The 19,430-nt window shown below is 52.2% G+C and overlaps 1 protein-coding gene across 3 annotated transcripts in view; it reads left to right on the top strand.

The window, feature by feature from the left end:
- Window positions 1-19,430, top strand: part of ARHGEF17 (Rho guanine nucleotide exchange factor 17) — a 58,295-nt gene that overhangs the window by 25,297 nt on the left and 13,568 nt on the right. For 2 of the 3 annotated variants that reach the window (XM_023239455.2, XM_003992762.6), the window contains exons 2-3: window positions 13,082-13,159; window positions 18,807-18,989. In XM_023239455.2, the coding sequence (XP_023095223.2) occupies window positions 13,082-13,159; window positions 18,807-18,989 (261 nt within the window). The remainder of the gene's footprint in view (window positions 1-13,081; window positions 13,160-18,806; window positions 18,990-19,430) is intronic. The other variant, XM_045038770.1, reaches the window with a different exon arrangement.

Raw genomic sequence — 19,430 nt, 5'->3', positions numbered from 1 at the left:
CCCACCCTGAAGACACACACAAATGGAGCCCACCTCCCCCCTCAGCTTGTGCCTGGGTTTGAGGGAGGGAGGGAGCCCGCGGGAGGGTCTGGAAACAGACACTGGATAACTTCCGTTCCCACGATCCCTTACCCCAGCCTCCCTGTGTGCTAGAGAACTGGGTGGAGATGAGGGAGGGGAGCCCTCCTTGGCAGAGCACCTACCGTGCAGCAGGTGTTCACTCTTATTTTCCAAGTGGGGAAACTGAGGCTGAAGGGAAGGAATGTTTGCAATAGCTAGAAAGTCACAGCCCTGGACCCAGACCATAGGGGCCCAAATCCCTGTGCGGTGTTCTATGCTGTGCAAGGTTTGGCCATTTTGAGTGAAATAATTTATCAAGCTCAGAGGAGAGGGTTCTGGGAGGTAATCTCACACACAGGTTCTGAGCTAGGACTGGGGCCACAGGCCAGACCACTATTGCGGGCAGAAGTGTGCGCAGGGGTGGGTGGGTGCATTTCCTGGGAGCTAGGGTTGCCAGATTTAACAAATCCTGCTCTAAGGCTTCATTAGATTCCCAATGGTATCCCTGCTCCCCACCCCTGGCTGCCAAGAGTGAGCCAACTTGGCCTCTCAGACTCAGATGTAGGTCCCGGAAGATCTGGGTTTCAGTTTCTCTACCTGAAAAGTGGAGATGACAGTCTAGCCTCTCGGGCCCTGGAAATGAGTAAATTCATAATTTCTTAGCTGGTCAGGAGGTGTTTTTCACATCTGTTGGAGTTTGTCTATCCACCTACCCCCCACCTCCTGCTTCCGGCCATTATCCTTGATGTTAAGAAACTCTTCCTTCCCAAGCTGGAAGGTCCAGCTGTATCTTCTTGAAATTAAGTGGCAATGGGGGAGGGCAGAGAAGAATAAAGGGAAAAAACCCACATGAAAAAAGACCAGTTAAATTCAAACCACATGCCCCACAGCCTCTGCCATGCAGGCCTCTGCTGCCATCTGTGGGTGTCTGGCAAAAGTGCAGTTCTGGAGCCCAAGCTTTCTCACTAAGGCCAGAAGGCTGAATCCTGCCTGGCACAGGAAATCTAGGAGGATGGCCAGGCTGTCCATTGGCTGTCTCTGGCGTGACCTCACTTACCACCTCCTTCAGGGAGCATGGTGAGGAATTTAGAGTCCACCTGAACCCTCCTTCCTCCCTCATTTGTTTACAGAGGGGGACCTGATCCCAGACTGGGGAGCAACTCTGCTTAGTCACAGAGCGAGTCAGTCATCTGACACATATGTGTTGTGCACCTGGTGTATGTCAGGGACACAGGTATGAACACAGAGAGACCTGGTCTCTGCCTTTTTGGACCTTATAGTGGTGGGGGTGGCGGACACAGAGAGACCTTCCTCCTATTTCCATGTCTCCTATTGTTGCCAATCATCCAGGAAAGAGAATACAGCTTGTCACCACCTAGTTCAAGGGATTCTGGGCTTGGCTTGACTCATTTATGTGCTCTGTGACCCTGGTGAAGTCACTTGACGTGGCATCAAATCCCAGCTTTGCCATGTCCAACTTCTTGACCTCAGGCATGTTGCTTCAGTTCTTGGAGGCTTTGTTTACTCATTTTTAAGATGGAGGTAATATTATACATAACTTAGAGGATTGGTGTCAGGATTAAATGAGATAATGCATGAGGAACAGCACCTCACTAAACAGGAGCTGGTAGTAAAAGTAAGACCCCACCAAGGTTGTGGGGAGTGCACGTCATTCCTGGAGGCCCAGGAGGGGCTCAGGAGTGCAGTGGGTGGAGGTGTCTCTTCTGGGTTGAGAGGTGGCCAGCACAGTTCATCAGCCAGAAATTGGCCCTGAGCCCCAGCACAGGGAGTGAGAGCTGCCACCTTGAACCTCTTGTCAGCTATCAGGGTCAGTTTCTAGAAAGAGTGGTGAGATTTTCTAGTGCTGCTGAGGTTGGAGTCCCAGCTGGACTCCTCTGGGCCAGTAGATGAAACCTAGGTCTGTGCAGATATTATCCTCTTCCTTCCTTCCTCCCTTTAGGAAATTAAGAACCTTGGGTTTTTACCCCAGCTATGCCACTTATTGGCTGTATGGCCATCGTTACCTCTCTGAGCCTCAGTTTCCCCAGCTAGGTAGCTCTCACTCAGTCTTTCATGCAGTTGCAGCCACATAGTGACTGCGCTGGAATTACCTTGAAGGCATGCTCATTTGTAGGTCTGGCAATCGTGCTGGCATTTGGGTGGGACCTTATCTAGGTGGTCAGCTAGAACACTATACACAGGCCTCTGCATGTGACCTGGGCTTCCACACAACGTGGCAGCCGGGTTTCAGGAATGAGTGACCCAAGAGAGCAAGGTGGAAGTACATGGCATTTTTATGGCCTGGCTTTGGATGTCACATAGTATCTTTTCTGCTATATTCTGTTAATTGAGGCAGTCACAAAGGTCACCCAGTTTCAAGGGGGAGGAGACATAAACCTCATCACTCTATGGAAGAGTGTCAGTACCACACTACGAGAAGAGCATGTGGCATGGAAAATATTGTGATAGCTATCTTTGAAAAATGCAATCTGCCACGACTTCCTGGGGGTGGTTAAGAGGATAAAATAAGACAGTGATGTAAAGTCTTAGCCTGTGCCTGGCACATATTTAGTGCTCAGGAAACAACAGCTATAGCTTTTTTTTTTTTTTAAGTTTATTTATTTAGTTTGAGAGAGAGAGCATGAGCACGTGCATGAGCAATGAAGGAGCAGAGAGAGAGGGAGAGAGAATCCCAAGCAGGCTGTGCACTATTAGCCTGGAACCCGGCATGGGGCTCGATCTCATGAACCGAGAGATCATGACCTGAGCTGAAATGGAGAGTCAGACGCCTAACCAACTGAGCTACCCAGACTCCCCAGCTATAGCTACTTTTGAATATTATTGAAGTGGCCCTCACTTTTCATTTCTGCCATGGAACCAAACGGACTATCACCCACTGATGGGCTGTACAGTCACACGGTCACAGAAGACCACTGACAAGAGTATACACAGACATGTGGGTGAGTCCACACAGATGAGACACACATTGTGTCACTCACAGTCCCACCTCCAGGTGCACACAGTCCCACCTCAGCAGGGCAGTGGCCTTCCTGTGGCAGGAAGGACCTGAGGCTCCTTCGGTCCTTGATCTCTCCTTCCCATTCCCAAACATATTCCCCAGAATTCTTGGACTCACGCTGAGCAGCCAGTCCCGAGGGAGCTCTGTGGCTTGGACACTGCCCTTGAAGTTGCCTATGAGGCTTGGGAACTTGGTGGAGCCTTGAGAGGCTCCTCCTTCCGGAAGAGAGTGTCTATAGGGGATAGGCCATGACCTGGGAAGGCAGGGGGAAGGGACAAATGACAGGAAGAATAGGGAAGGGGTCTTAGACAAGAACAGATGGAGATACTGGTGCCCCAAGAGGAGAAGTGGCTTGTTCAAGGTCACATTACTAGTAAGTGGTAGAGCCAGGGATGTGAGGCCAAGCTGTCTGGCTTCAGAGTCTGCCCTCTTAATTTCTATGCCAAGAAGTCCCTCTTTTGGAACTTTGGTCTCATTGATGAACCTGAGGACCTGAGGAGGGCAGCACCATCAGTGAAATGAATAGCCCACTAGGTTGGGAACGTTCAGTTCCCATAACGGTGGACATTGATGGGGTCAGGAAGGGCAGACAGTCCATCTGGGCAATTAGCCAGGGCTTGGTTCCCAGAGAAGAGCATCCTCCTTGATTCCAGCATTGCCTGTTGACAGCATTTTATTTTCCACCCAAACCATTCTGCGTCAGGAGAACCTGTTTATGTAATCATCTCGGTACAAAATGAGGCTGGAGAAAGGTAATGCAGACTAGTGCACCAGGAAGGTGGGGGAGGCCAAGCTGAGTGCACGAGGCTAAGGGGAGGTGGAGACGGGCTCTCCTCACAGGGGAGGGGTGGTTTTAAGAGCATGGGCCCTGGAGACAGTCACCTCAGATGCACCCCTTATCAGTCAGGTGACCACTCTGAGCCTCAGTTTCCTTGTTTGTAAAATAGAGGAGAAACAATAACAGCCTTTGATGTAGGGCTCCTGTGGAGATTAAAGGAGCCAGGGCTTGGAAAGCAATAATGGGGTGCTTGACACCTGAAAAATGTTCAAACAGCATTAGTGATGGTGAGGATTCTAAGATTATGGTGTTCCCAATCTGGTTTGGGCAGCTCTGGGGTCCAGACCCTCTGTGGCAAGTACTCATATAGAGCTATGCAGATATGAAAGGCTGGAGACCCCTCCCCACCCCACAGGAGCCTGATGAGACCCACTGCCCCAGAACCTGCCTTGCATTTGTCATTCCTTTTTCAATTCCTATCTTCCCACTCAGACTGTGGTACCCAGCAGGGCATAGACCTCTTATCTTTAAATCCCCAGCATAGGAGTGCCTGGATGGTTCAATTGGTTAAGCATCTGACTTCGGCTCAGGTCATGATCTCATGGTTCATGAGTTTGAGCCCTGCATTGGACTCTGAGCTGACCGTGCAGAGCCTGCTTAGGATTCTTAGATTCTGTCTCCCTCTGTTTCTGCCCCACCCCCAACTCATGCTTTCTCTCTCTCTCTCTCTCTCTCTCTCTCTCTCAAAATAAATAAATAAACTTGAAAAAATTAAATCCCCAGCGTAGTGCTTGGTACCTGGTAGGTACTCAATAAATACTTGTTGAACTAATCAACAAATGAAGAAAATTAAAACTCAGTTAATTACCCATCTATTGAACCGTGTGTCGTGTCCGTGTAGCCATTTGTGTGTTCATTTGTTACTGATTCATCATTCTATTCACCCCTCCACTTAGTTATTCACCTATGATCATCCTATTCATTTAGTCAGCCATTACTTATTACCCATCCATTTGTCCATCCGTGTGTCCTTTCTCATGACTGGGCCCCAGTTGGTCCAGCACTAGCTGCAGGAGGACCAAGTGTCCCCAAGTGGGCAAGAAGTCTTGTAGGAGGTCTTGGGGGAGCCCACAGTGGGAGATGTGTCTGGAGGCAGGTAAACAAGGTATTGGATTTCTTTTAGAGATGGGGCAATATCAGCTTACTGGGGGGAGGTAGGGAGGGTTAGGTGTTCCCCAGGAGTAGCAGAAGGGTGGTCCCACCCAACTGGGGTGCCCAACCTGCTTATCCTAGTGGGGTGGTGGTCTTGTGGAGCAGAGCCCTTTTGTCCCCTCTCACCTTCCCTTGACTAAGGAGGATAGGAGCTGTTTGGTGGGAGGAGGGTGGTATATGTGTTGTGGTGGGGTGTGCGGTATGCAGTATGGAGAGGAGGGCCCTTACCAACCACCTCATATACTTATAAAAACTATTCTGAGCCAGACCCACTCCAAACAACCATAGATACCCAAAAGGAAAAGAGACGTCAGTACCTAAAAGGGGAGTTCAGTGGAACAATAACAGAACCAGACCTGCTCAGGGGTGCTCTGGACATACATGGTGCCCCCAGCCCCCTTCCCAGCTGACCTCACTCTGAGGGGCTCCAATGCCCATGCCTTTGTGGGGGTGATGCCTGGAAACTCTGATTCAGCAGCTATATGTTCCTGTTCCTTCTCTCAGCTTCCTTTCCCCACCCCACTAGCTCCCCTGTTGCCATGGCAACAGGCTTGGATGTAATTAGCCATCTTTAATGAAGCTGCAGCACGCAGTGCCTTAGCATCAAGCCCAGCCCCCTTCTCCGGGGCAGCAGCCTCCTGAACTCTGCCATCTGGGCACCTACATGCCTCTGGATTTCTTGACCTCCAAATGTTGTTCAAACCCTGCCTCCTCCAGGAAGCCCTCCTTGAATACCCCCTACCCCCCCAGGCAGAGGTGACTCCCTTTGCTGAGCCCTATGTATTGTCTGGGAGCTCCTGGATGCCAGCCAGAGTGGATTCATCTGTGCAGGGCCTGGTCCTACTGAAGTAAGGGAATGGATGCACCTTACTAACAAGCTATGCACTGCCTCCCAAAAACTCAGAGGAAATGAGGCCCCAGATCATTTAGCTGGAGAGAGGGTCAGATGGAGGAGGAGGTGCTCTGAGAGAAAGCCAGCTGTGGGTTAACTAGCCAGAGTGATCAAGCAATGGGCCAGAGATGGGCCCTCAAACCACAGTCCTCCTACTAGTGTGGGATTATCTTTGGGACCTGGCTGTTTAGATGTGTCCACGGGGTGTGTCCATCCTCTGTGCTCACATCATCACTCAGTCAACTGGTCTGGCTGTTCCAAACCCTCCCCCCATGTGCCCAGCCCTGAGGGGAGGAGAACTGTAAGCCCCACCGCCAGGGAAGTCCATAATCCATCCCATTGGGAGGGTAAGAAGCAGATGGACTCACTGGAATTCTTGGTTCAAACTAGAGGCAGAGGAGGGCTTGCGGCCCTCCTGGAGGACCCTTGTTCCGCCTCCCAGGGGCAGAAGGGGCTCGGCCAGGACATGTGCCCTGAGAGGGGATGTGGTGGCCAGGCAGGCTCTAGGCCTTGAAGGCTCTGTGCTGCCAGTGCACAGATTGCTGGGCCCCATCCAGAGTTTCAGGTCAGGTGAATAGGGTAGTTTGGGGGGGAGTTGAGAATATGCATTTCTACCACATTTCCTGGAGGTACACAGGGCCTGCACTTTGAGAGCCATTGCCATAGAGGGACCAGCAAGGGAGTTGGTGCAGAGCACACACTCATGCTTTCATTCATTCTTTCATTCAACAAACTGGCTTAGGGTTACTCTGGGCCAGGCCTTCATGGGACACAGGAGAGACAGATGGGTTCACCAATTGTTTAGGCAGCACAAACTTAGCAAGCACTTCTCATGTGTCAGGCTCTGCCCCCTAATGTAGCCTCACTGCTCTGGGAGCCCTTGCCAGGTGGGGGTCACACCTGTTTTCTCTTTCTACTCTCTTGGAATTCTGTTCTTGTTTTCATTGTTGACTTCTTTGGGATTGTCTGTTGGGGAGTTAAAATTTTAGTTTTGGACATTTTGGACTCCCTGAGGAGGCCAGTGCTGCTGGGTCCATGTCCTGCCCTCTCAGGAGAGGATGAGAAATAATACCCTTGGACGGGGCTGTAGGATGTGGATTCACCTGGTTGAGGGCTAAACAGGGGAAGGTAGCAGGGGGGCCAAGCAGCACAGGAGGCTGCAAGGGCCAGCAAGAGGGGTTGATCCTGTGCCATGGGACTGCCAGGGGAGGTTCGTGAGCAGGGAATTGCAAGGTTTGCCTCCCTGTGATGACTGCTTAGTGTATTAGCTAACATCTATGTGCAGAATGCTGTGGTTCACAAAAGGGACATGGACCCCCGCCCTCAGGGTCTCCTGGGAGGAGATGGTCATCAATCTAGCAATTGCTCAAATGTGTAATTACAAACTGTGATACCTGGTTAAGAAAAACTGAGAATCTTTGAGAGCACAGAGCAGGTGTACCTGGCCTAATCTGAGGATCAGGGAGGGCTTCCCTGAGGAGGTAACATTTACACTAAGATTAATCTTAAAGGAATAGCAAAAACACTCCTAGAAGAGGGAAAAGGTGTCCGCCAAGGCCCTGAGGCAGGAGAGAGCCTGGTCTGTTTCTAGGAGATAAAACAGAAATGGTTGGGGGCACCTGGGTGGCTCAGTCAGTTGAGTGTCCCATTTTGGCTCAGGTCATGATCTCTCGGTCCATAGGTTCAAGCCCCGCATCAGGCTCTGTGCTGCTAACAGCTAGGAGCCTGTAGCCTGCTTTGGATTCTGTGTCTCCCTCTCTCTCTGCCCCCCCACCCCCACTCATGCGTGCATGCCCTCTCTCTCTCTCTCTCTCTCTCTCTCTCTCTCAAAAATAAATAATAAACATTAAAAAAAATGGTTGGGGCATATCAAACAAGGCGAGAGAGGGATAGAGGGAACTGCCTTGGGCAATAGGGTCAGAAGATCTCCACTGTGCAGGAAACCCAAGGGAAAGCAGGTTTGGGGGAGGGCATCAGGAGTTTGTTGAGTGTGGGAGACCTCATACACTAAAGGAGTATAAGGTCAGCAGAGCTGAGGCACAGCAGACGGATCCCCAGTCAGCTGCAGGGTGCATGAGAGCCCCTTGGTAGGAGGCGGCAGCTAGTACAAAACAAAGTTCACCCTGCTCCCTCTCCTGATTAAGTGGTTCTGGGATGGGTTCTGACATCACCTTCAATTTGAGGAACAGATCCTGGGGATCATGCTTGGAAACATTCTGAAGCATCATCTAACGATGTGGTGGGGGTTGTAAATGCCCGAACCCCTCCTCATGATGGGGGGTGAGGTGAAGGGGGATAGGACTGGAATTCTCTGAGACTGTCTCAAATACAGGATTCAGGTCAACTGGGTGGGGTGGGAGTAGGCATGACTCAGTGTCGTCTCTTTCCTTTATGAGGCCCTTAATGCTTTGCCCCTGGATGGGAGAACAATGTCAGTTTCCAGAGATGCGCATCCCTAAATATGTGCGCCTGTTTGTGCTGGATTATAGTTGTGTGAAGACAGAAGCGTGTGCCACTGTGCAGCACTGGGTCGGGTTCATGTGTGTCAGGGTCTGTATGGGACTACGTTGATGTGTGTGCCCTTGGCCTTCACCCAAACGTGTATACACATCAAGGCGGGAGGACAAGTTTCTATGTACATGGGCTTCTTCTGTGTAGATCCGTGCATGCCCCTGTGTGTGCCTGCGTGGGTACAGGTGTGGACAAAACGTGCATGTCTCAGTGTACTTGCCTTTGTCGACTGGTGTGCGCCGACTTACGTCCTCAGAGGGGGATGGGTCCGCAAAGGGAGGCCGCTGCGTGGGGGAGCGGCGGGGGCGAGGTCGGGCCGCCTGCAGCGTGCTGGGGGAGACTGGGCGGCTCTGAGAGGGTGGGCGGAGCAGGGTGGGCGAGGGCGGGGACTCCCCTCCGCTCCCCTCCCCCGCGCCAGCGGCGCCAAGCGCGCCTGGCTCGCTGGGCGCACTCGCTGAGCAGAGGAGGCAACAGCGCCGCCGCCCGAGTTTTCGCTATCAGATCTACGCTGGAACTGACACCGCGATAGCCGCTGCGGCGGGGCTGAGCCCCCGGAGGGAGTGACGGTGGGAGAGAGGGGGCCCGTCGTCCCCCGCCGCCCCGGCATCTCCGCCCTGGCGGCGGCCCGGCCGCATGCTTCAGATGGTGAAGACCCTGGCCCAGTTCACCATCGCGCTGGAAGATATGCGCGATCTGGGCCCGGCCACCGCCTCCGGGGAGCCCGCCAGGAGCAGCGGTGCTGACGCTGAGGAGCCTGGGGAGGCCCAGGTAGGGGGAGGGGAAGAGACAGCCAGGGACCTGGGTCGAAACCTAGAACTCAGCGGATCTGGGCCTGAGGGAGACATGGGTCCTACTGAGAGCGCAGGACTGGGAACTCGGATCAGGCACACCAGCTGCGTGGCCACAGGCCTGGGGGCTCAGAGACTAGTGATGGGGGCAGGGAGATTGAAGGTATGAGGAGCCATGGCAGGGGTGGTGTGGCTGGCAGAGCGCTGAGGTTTGGTGCCACCAGAATGCAAGCTTGGAATGGCAGAAGGGCTGGCAAACTCAACTGGGGTGAGAGGCCTGTACCCTGAGATCCAGCCTCAGCAAGGCCTAGTGGTACTTAGTGCCTGATATGGATCAGCCTGTAGGCAGAGACTGTCTCCAGAGGTATCCTGGGTTCACAGGCTCAGGAAGGGAAGGTTTTACCAGCCTCTTTCCTGCAGGCCTGTTGCAGTCCCCAGGTGTATATATGTGCTGGGGGGATGGGAAGTTGAGGGTAGCCAATTTTGCTCCCCCCCCCCCTTGCCATTCTCTCCCTGCCACTGGACCCGCTGGGCCTTGGAGGTGTCATGCTGTGGTGTCCCCATTCCTGGCTCAGTGCTCTTCTCCTCCAGGGGCTTTTTCCATGCCTTTGTGTGTTTCTCTGGGCCTGGATTCTGATTATCCTGCTCTTCTGGGCTCCAGTGGGGGCTATGGTTCTGTCCCCCCCCCCCCCCCCCCGCTCCCTGTGCTGTGGTGTGTGTGTTTCTCCCCACCACCTCACATCTCTGGGCCCAAGGCCCTGGTTCTCAGCTAGGTGGCTTGGCTGCATTTCTTTTTCGTCTCTTTGCGGAGTGTCTGGCCTTTACAGCTTCTTCTGTGTACGTGTGTCTCTGTTTTCATGCTGTGTATATAGCGTTTTAAGCTTTGGGTCAGCATGTCCCAATCTTACTGGTAGGAGAGGCCCCCCGGCCCCCCCCCCCCCCCCCCGTCTTCCTGCTGTATCCCTTTAGCGCCCCCCCCCCCCCCCCCCGTCCTCCCTCCCACTTCAGTGCTCCATATAGTGAAGGTCTAGGGATGGAGCTGTTGAGGGGTGACGGGCTCTGGGGGAGGCTAGGCCTACAGGGCTGTCCCGCCCAGAACAGGTGGGCCCGCTGATCTGGTTGACAGCTGCATTGCCTGTCTCTTGCTTCCCCTGGCTCCCCCACCCCCACATACACTCACACCCGTGTCTGGGCACGTGCAGAAGGGCACTCCATGCAGTGACAGAGAGCTGGCCTTATTTTCTATGCCTCTACCTGACAGCTGAGTGACAAGCCACTGTGCTTTCAAGCAGGGAGGAGGCTGGGAAGGGCGGGTGTTGCAGCGTCAGCCTCCCTGTGTGAGTTACCCCAGCCCTCTGGGCCCATCAGGCCCAGCACCAACCCTGCCTCCCTCAGGAGGCCTCGCTGCCCATGACCCTCACCACTGGGCATAGCAGGGCCAGGTCCAGGGAACCTGAGGGGGGAGGGTGACTGTGCGGCCCAGGGCCGAGCCTGGTCTGGTTCTACTCTAAGGGAACTCCCTGTCCAGCTGGGAATTGAAGATCCAGTGTATGTGGAGAGAGCTACCCTGCTTCCCAGCTCTTTGCTTTCACAGTACTGGGAGGGAGGCTTTATTCCTTCCATTTCATAGAGGAGAATGTGAAAACCCAAGGCAGTTAGATGGCCCAAAGTCACACAGCTAGTAAAGGTATGGCTGGGACCCTGTGTCCCATGGCTAGCCAGTCAGTCTGGGTGAGAACTCTGGGTGCTTGGGCCCTCAGACTGAGCTTGAGATGGCTAAAGAGACTTGGGTCCTCACTCTGTCGGTCAGTGGCTGTGTGACTTTGGGCAAGTCCAGTCACCTCTCTGACTTGACTTCCTCACTTGTAAAGTGGAGATGATGACACCTGTGATGCAGAGCTGTGAGTGTGAGGTGGAAATGAGGTCATATCTGTGAAATGCTGAGATGGCCCTGAGGGACAATGGGAAGATTGGGCATCTGGGCTTTTTCTTGGGGGGACCTTCTGGTCCTTGATGCTCTCCCAAACTCTCCATCCTAAGGTGAGCCCAGCTGTCTTCCCTCCCACTGGAAGCTGCCCAGGTGTTCTAAACGCCTTCAGATCACTGAGGATAGATGATCTGAGGGCTGGAGGCTCTACGGCAGGGCCCAGTGTCTTCTCACCAAACAGAGTCTGCAGCTGGTCGGAATGGAGCAGAGCCAGTCTCCTCCCCTCCCTCAATGGAGAGTCATTCACACCTCCCAACCCTAAGTTCCTAGCACTGGGGTCTACTTTTCTGAGTGTCTTATTGTTGACAGGTTTGGGGAAAGACCTGACCCCAAGTCCCTGGGTCAAAGGGAGAGGGTCAGAGGGAGGAGAGGCATACCATGAGCAGAGGGGTGAGCAGGGGCTGGATCAGGCAAGGCGAACAGGCCTTGGGCTTGGGTCTACTCAGCAAACATAGACCCTGTGCAGAGCAGTGACCAGGGCAGCTCCACTGGTTGAGTCCCTACCATGAGAGGCTCCAGGGATGGGGAGTGGAGGGATACCACAGACATGGACACCTAACCTTCCATTGCCACATGCAAAGAATATACACTCAAACCCAACAAGCCTTGATGGCTGGAGACTGAGACAGGGTCCAGACAGATGTCCTGGCTAAGTTGAGCTAAGGCTTGGGGGGAGCGTGGGGAGGGGAGAATAAGCCCCAGAGATCTGGGGCCCAGAGGAGGCCTTGCTCAGAACCACTCCAGGGACTTAGAGGTGACCTGGAGTGGAATCCCTCACCAGGAAGGGAAGCTGTTGGAGCTGGTACCATCTGGGAAGGCTTCCTGGAGGAGTGGGCCAGAGGTATAGGAACTGGTGGCAAGGGACAATAGGTAAGCTGGGTCTCAGGGAATTGAACACAGAGAAAGCATCCTGTGTCTGGCTTCTAGCAAAGCCTTCCCATTGAATAGGGACCGCCCTGTCAGGGATGCACACCCTATCCCTGGAGGTGTGGGTGCAGATTCTGGGCAGCCCCTTAGGGACTCTGTACTGTAGATCATCAGATTCTTGGATGGAGGCATTAGTTTCTGGGGCTCCTTTTCCCCATCCTTAAAATGGGAAGAAGAATAACATCTATCTACCTCACAGGGTGGTCAGAAGGATGAAATAATGTATAATGCTTAGAGCAGTGCTTGGTGTGGAGTAGAGCTCAGTTAACCTCTTTTTTACGAAGAGACCTGGGATCTAGCCTTGTCTGAGAGTGGATGAACCCTACCCCCATCTGGCTGTGTGAACTTTGGCACCGACTTCACCTTTCTGAGCCATCTTTTCTTCATCTGTGGCAGGAGGTCACAGTTTCCATGCTCAGGGGTGGTTTGAAGCCCAACCTAGTAGGGTCTGACCCCACAGCACGGATCCTGAAGGTGGGGTTTTCAGAGGTGGCAGCTGGAGTGGGGGGTAGGCTGGAGGCATCTTCCTTTGCAAATGTGAGAGTTATTGATTGTTTTGGGTCCTTTCCAGGAGCCCAGTGGAAAACCATGAAGTAAACAGTAGATAACTAGGTCTGCCAACAGTCATGGGGGTGGTGGTGAAGGATTGAGGGGCATACTCTGGAAAGCAAGGAGTTTGAGATGCAGGGAGAGGGCCCTCCCTGCACAGGGAGCGTCTGAGCAAAGACCTGACAGAGTGGAGGTCTGCGGTGATTTGGGGTAACAGCCAACAGTCCTGGATGGTGGGAAGGCAGGCCTTGAAGGCCAGGGAGAGGATGTGGATAGGTTCTCTGGGTCTACGTGACTGCAGGTGGCGGGGTCTGAGGGGAACAAGGCACTGCTCACCCTCTGTTTTCTGTCCCCCAAGGACATGCGGAAGCACGTGACCATGACCCTGCTGGACACAGAGCAGTCATACGTGGAGTCGCTGCGAACCCTGATGCAGGTGAGGCTTGAGGCTGGTCCAGGCCCCTGAGAGTGGCCATTCTGAGTCTAGGAAGCTGTCAAACATATGGAAACAAACCCACTTTGTGGACAGGGGATGGAGGCTAGAGAAGAGAGGAATGACCCTGGTACACATCACCCTTCCATGGAGAACCCCTCTCATGTGACTGCCCCAGAGGAGGAAGCCCCCCCCCTCCAGGGCAGGAGAGATCTTAGAGGGGTCTCAATGAGACTAGACCAGGCCGCCCCAGGGCAGGTGCTCCCTCCTTTTACTGTTCTGCCACCTACCTCTGGCAGCCCTGGTGCCTGAGCTTAGATCTGTGACCCACCCCCAGTGTTCCTCCTCCCATTTTGTTCATTGATTGGGAAAATATTTGTTGAATGGAATAAAATGTTGAGCACCTGTTGTGTGCCAGGTCCTGTTCCAGGTGTAGGCAGCACAGGGGCGAATAAGAGAGACAAGCCACTGCCACAGGAGCTCATAGTCCTGTCGGGGACATAGCTGAGTATATGGTCACTGTGAAAGCATTGAGAGAGCACCTGTGAGGCATGGGGTCAGGGAATTTTCCCTGGAGGAGGTGCTAGCTTCTTCCTGACCTGTCTTCTCAGCAGCAGGAACAGCTTGTGCAGAGTTGAGTAGGAGAGGCCTGCACTTTTGGAGGTCCATGTGGCTGGCACAGAGCACAGAGGGTTGGTCCTATGGTGATGCTGGGGGAGCCAGCAGGGGCCACATGGTAAGGACCTTGCATACCAGGAAGAAAGTTTGGGCTCTACCAGGGGCCCTGGAGAATCAGTGAAGGGCTTTGAGCAGGGGCGGCATATAGCCTGACTCATACTTTACAACATCTTTCTGACTCCTAGGAAGGTGGGCAGCGGAAGAGGAGGCCAAGGCCACTGAAGGTGGGTGGGGGAGGAGAGGCCAGGACCCAGGCAGAGGCAACAGGGAGGGAGAGTTGGGGACAGACATTCAGGAAGTGGAGTGGTCAGGCCAGGCATGGTAAGTGGTTGGTTGTGAGGGGCAAGGTGGGGAAGCCCAGGATGAGACCTGGGCTCCCGGTCTGGGTGACTGAAGCACTCTAGGAACTCCACCTGTGAAAGGTGGGGCAAGATGGCAAGTTCAGGTTCAGATGTGGGAAGGGCCTGGAGCCAGGATGCATATGAGGGTCTGAGGCCCAGGACAGAGAACCTGGATCTGAGCTGAAGTAGGGCCTGGTAGGCACTGTTGAGGACAAATTTACTCAAGCCACCTAAGTAGAGTGAGAGCAAAGGGTCGAAGGTAGAGCCCTGGAAACATCCAGAGTGTTCATTCGTTTACTCCACAAATCCACAACAAGCATCTTCCGGGTGCAGGTAGTGTTCTCTGTGGGGGTTCGGCAGTGAGCATGAGTGATCAGGTCCTGTCTCCTGGACTGACAAACCATATGTGAGGACAAATGAGGGTGCAAAACGCATGGAAAGTGTGTCTGGAAAAACTGGATATTGTTCATCCAGAAAGAAATTTTGACACACACCACAGTCTGGATGAACCTTTGGAACGTTATGCTAAATGAAATAAACCAGTCACAAAAGGGCAAAAACTGTATGATTCCACTTACATGAGGGACCTAGAGTAGTCAAATTCATAGAGAGAGAAACATGGAACAGTGGTTGCCAGGAGCTGGGAGAGAGGAAGTGGGGAGTTCATGTTTAATGGGTATATAGTTGTGGTTGGGGAAGAGTAGAAAGTTCTGGAGATGGATGGTGATGATGCTTCCACAACCACATGAATGTATTTAATGTGAGTATACCGAGCTGTACATTGAAAAATGATTAAAATGGCAAATTTTATGATGTACGTTTTGCCACACAAAAAATACATTGCTTTTATATGTTAAAAAAAAAGTGCACAGAAAGATGAGAACACAGAATGGGGGCCTGCCCTGGTGTCAGAGGCCAGGGAGGGCTTCTCTGAGGTTGGGGTATTTAGCTGAGACCTGAAGGTAGTTTAGAGCTAAGTTGGGGGAGAGCCCGGAGGGAATCATTCTGGCAGAGGGTACAGCAGGAACAAAGGTCAGGGGGCTGGAAGAAACCCAGAGCGGTTAGCGGTGGACAGGTGGTCACTGTGGCTGCTGCAGAAGAGCTGGGCTTTATGGTAAGCACATGGAAGTCACAGAAGGGACACAACCAGAATGCTATCTTTAAGAGGTTCCCCCTGACTGCCAGGCGGCCATAGTCACGCAGGAGTCTGGCAGAGGGTGGGGTCCTTTGTTGTCCTTTAGGTAGGAGCTAAAGGCATTGGGGTCAAGCAGTCCAGAGTTTGAGTCACTTGCTTCCCTGCTGGGTGATGCTAGCCTAATCACTCGCTTCTCTGAGCCTTGGTGTTTTTGTGTACAAAACGTGACTAATCATACCCACGTCCCAGTGCAAAGATTAAAAGGTAATGAGGCTGCTCATGCCTTGTTCACAGATAGGAAGCCGACGGGGCTTGGGTATGCCTCTCTGCCTTCAAATCTCCTGGCCGTGCGCGGAGGCTTGCGGAACCTGCAGGTGGAAGAGCCAAGGGAGGGTAGTTTTGAGGAGGCCAAATTGAGAGTGTTCATGGCCAGGGATGGAGATGGTCAGGAGAGTGTCAGCTGAACCCAAGGACTGTCACTCAAGGCAGCCCTGGTGTGTCGGAAGGAAGGACTGAGGTCCGAGCCAGGCCACCAGTGTTCAGAACTGGCACTACCTCTTACCCGACCATGTGGCCTGGAGCAGGTTACATAACCAGTCTCTGCTTCAGCTTCCTTGTCTGCAGAGTGGGAATAATAATAGTACCTACCTTGAGTGCAGATTACAAGAAAGATGCGTGTATAATTTAGCATACTGCCTGGCAAATCTGTGTGTGTACGTGTGAGTGTGTGTGTATAAAATCACATTTAATCCTTGCATTAGCGTTGTGAGGTAGATATCATAACTCCCTCTTCATAGGAGGAAATGAAGGCTCAGAGAGGTTAAGAAACCTGCCCAGGGTCATCCCTGTCTTAAGTGGTATTCTAGTCCATTTGGGCTGCCAGAACAAAAGTTCTGTAGACTGAGTGGCTTAAACAAATACAGATTCAGTTTTCAAAGTTTTGGAGGCTGGGAAGTCCAAGATCAAGGTGCTAGCAGATTTGGTGCCTGGTGAGGACCTGCTTCTTGGTTCATAGTCATAGATGGCCATCTTTTCACTGTGTCCTCCATGGTGAAAGGGCCAAGGGAGCTCTCTGGGGCCTCTTTTATAAGGGCACAAATACCATTCATGAGGACTCCACCCACATGACCTACTCACCTCCCGAAGACCCCACCTCCAAATACCAGCACGTTGGGGATTAGCTTTGAGCCTAAGGATTTCTGTGGGACACCAACAAGTAGTGATATTAAGAGCTGGCATGTATTGAGTGCTTAATATGTGCACTTTACATAACTTAAATCATATAAATCTCATTATAACCCTCGTTTTACAGAGGATGAACTTGAGACACAGAGAAGTATAGTAGTTGTTCAAGGTCAGAGAGCCAGGAAGTGCCATAGCCTGGGTTGAATCCCTGACACCCTGACTGTAGGGCGCTTTCTCTCACTAGCTAGTCTGCACTGCCTGAGCGTAGGTGGTATTCAATTCAAACTGAGATTGGACTCCACAGCCCTAGTGTTCTCTCGCAGTGACCACTGCCCCCCAAATTGATTGGTATTGTTCCTGCAGGTCAGGGGCCTCTTTTTCTTTTCTTTTCTTTTCTTTTCTTTTCTTTTCTTTTCTTTTCTTTTCTTTTCTTTTCTTTTCTTTTCTTTTCTTTTTTGTAATTCAAGTATAGTTGACACACTATGTGACATAAGTTTCAGGTATAGGCCAGGAGTTTAAAATGAAGGAGTTAAACACCAAGGGTAATAGCCAGAAGGAGATGGGATTTGAACCCAAGTCTGAAGATTAAATCTTTCTTCAGTGTCACCCTCACCCTTTGAGTCTTTCTTTAACCCCCAAATTCCCAGCTAACAAACCCCACTTTCCCTGACCCAGCCCCCTTCTCCCAGCACTCCTGCCCCTGTCTTGTTTCCCTCACAATACTTACTGCCTTCTGACATCCTGTGTAATAATTTTGTTATTTATGGTGCTTATTTTCTTCCTCCCTCCACTGAAGTGTTAGCTCCATAAGCACAGGGACTTTTGTCTGCCCTCAGGGCTGTCTGGTGCTTAGAAGTCCAGACACTCAGCAGTCGCTCAGCAAGTATGTGATGAGTGGGTGCAGGTGTTGGCTCCTAGGAGCATCTGTATCAGTTTATTCTTTCCTCCCACCATGTGCCTGCTTCTGTGTGGGGCACTAGGATCCGGACATGAGCGGCTTAGCTCCTCTCCTTGTGGGGCAACAGCCCCTGCCACAGAGAAGGCCCTGGCTCAGACTGGCCTAGGAGGCAGGCCTAGGAGCAGCCTGCCTGCCTCCTCACCATCACCTCCTGACCTTTTAAGAATGCCCAACCAGGGGGCACCTGGGTGGCTCAGTCAGTTAGGCGGCTGACTTCAGCTCAGGTCATGATCTCGCGGTCTGTGGGTTCGAGCCCCACGTCGGGCTCTGTGCTGACAGCTCGGAGCCTGGAGCCTGCTTCAGATTCTGTGTCTCCCTCTCTCTCTGCCCCTCCCCTGCTCATGCTCTCTCTCTATCTCTCAATAATAAATAAATGTTAAAAAAAAATTAAAAAAAAATGCCCAACCAGACTAGAGGATTCTGTTGAGCTTTAGTTTTTCAGGGCTGTTTTATAAAACAAGCCAATTTTTTTAATGTTTAATATAAATTTTACTGCAACATTGCATTACTTCTTCAAGCATCCTCAGTTCTTTGGTTTGTAGTGATAGTTTGGGCCAGTAGAGGGCGACCTCTCCATGAGCACGCCTGCTGCTAAGCAGGTCTGTGCATTCTCAGGAAATACCACTGATTTGAGGTGAAAAATAGTTTTAATCAGACTGACTGGTAGATCTGAAAACTGTGAGAACGTGCTCAGATAGTGGCACTAAAGGCCTCCCATGCCCCTCCTTGCTTCATTTTCCCGGCAGCACTTCTCGTTTTTGACTTTCTACATGTAATTGATTCTAAGACGCATTCTTCACCTTTTAACATCTCTGAAATCCAAGTTCATCCTATAATAGATGGCATATAATAATTGGCAGAAATTCCTTAAAGAGTTTATGAAATGTGGTTTATTTTTGTTTATTTCTTTTATTTGTGTGTTTGATCTGACTAGATTGTAAGCTCTGTTAGGGCAGGGAATTTGGTCTTCCTTGTTCACTGCTGTCTCCCAGTTCTTAGAACGGTGCCTGGCACATAGTGAGTGCTCAATAAAATATTTGCTGAGTTGGTGTGTGGGGGTCTCCCAGGAGCCCAGTCTTCTTGCTTTCCTCACTCCAAGCTCTGTTTGTTCATGCATCCAGCTAACTTTCCTGAGCCTACTTACCCCCATCTTATGTCAGGCCCTGGGCTGCACAGTGAGGGGCATGGGGATAGGTCTTCCTGTCTCCCTCCTAGAGCTCTGAGTCTAATGAGGAAGACCCGGGAGGCATGGCCACTGAGTTATAGACCCAGGAGATTTCCTTTGCACCTGTACTGGTGGGTTGGGCTATCATCCCTCTGAGGGTACTTGTACTGACCCTGTGGGTCCCCCAGGGCTACATGCAGCCACTAAAGCAGCCAGAGAACTCCTTGCTGTGTGACCCGTCGCTGGTGGACGAGATCTTCGACCAGATCCCTGAGCTCCTGGAGCACCATGAGCAGTTCCTAGAGCAGGTGCGGCACTGTGTGCAGACCTGGCATGCCCAGCAGAAGGTGGGAGACCTGCTTGTCCAGTCGGTGAGTGGCCCTGCTACCCATGCGGCAGTGCTCACAAGCTTGGGCCCCTCCTGGAAGGGGCTGCTGCTGCCATGGACCCCTCACCCACACCCACTCCATCTGGACACTGACCCTGATCCCAAATCCAACACCAGAACTTGAGCAGACACTGGCACTGACTGCAGCCTCTGGGTTGACCTGAATCTAGACACTGCCCAACCCCAGAGCTTGGCTGGACTCTGGCATGGACCCCAACCCCATCCAGATACTGATTCTGATCCTGGACCCAACTCTGGTTACAGCACCTGAATTGGTGCTGACACTGATTCAGACCTCCAGTGGATGCTGATATTGACCTCAACCCTTACTGTAACTAGCCCTTTTTTCCATCAGGCATTTTAATAGGAATAGCTAACTACTTGGCACCTAGGTGCTAGCCATTATTCTAAATATGTTATAGGG

This window comes from Felis catus, chromosome D1 (assembly GCF_018350175.1).
Source record: "Felis catus isolate Fca126 chromosome D1, F.catus_Fca126_mat1.0, whole genome shotgun sequence".
NCBI classification, from domain to species: domain Eukaryota; kingdom Metazoa; phylum Chordata; class Mammalia; order Carnivora; family Felidae; genus Felis; species Felis catus.
This window is presented reverse-complemented; position numbering and strand designations above follow the sequence as displayed.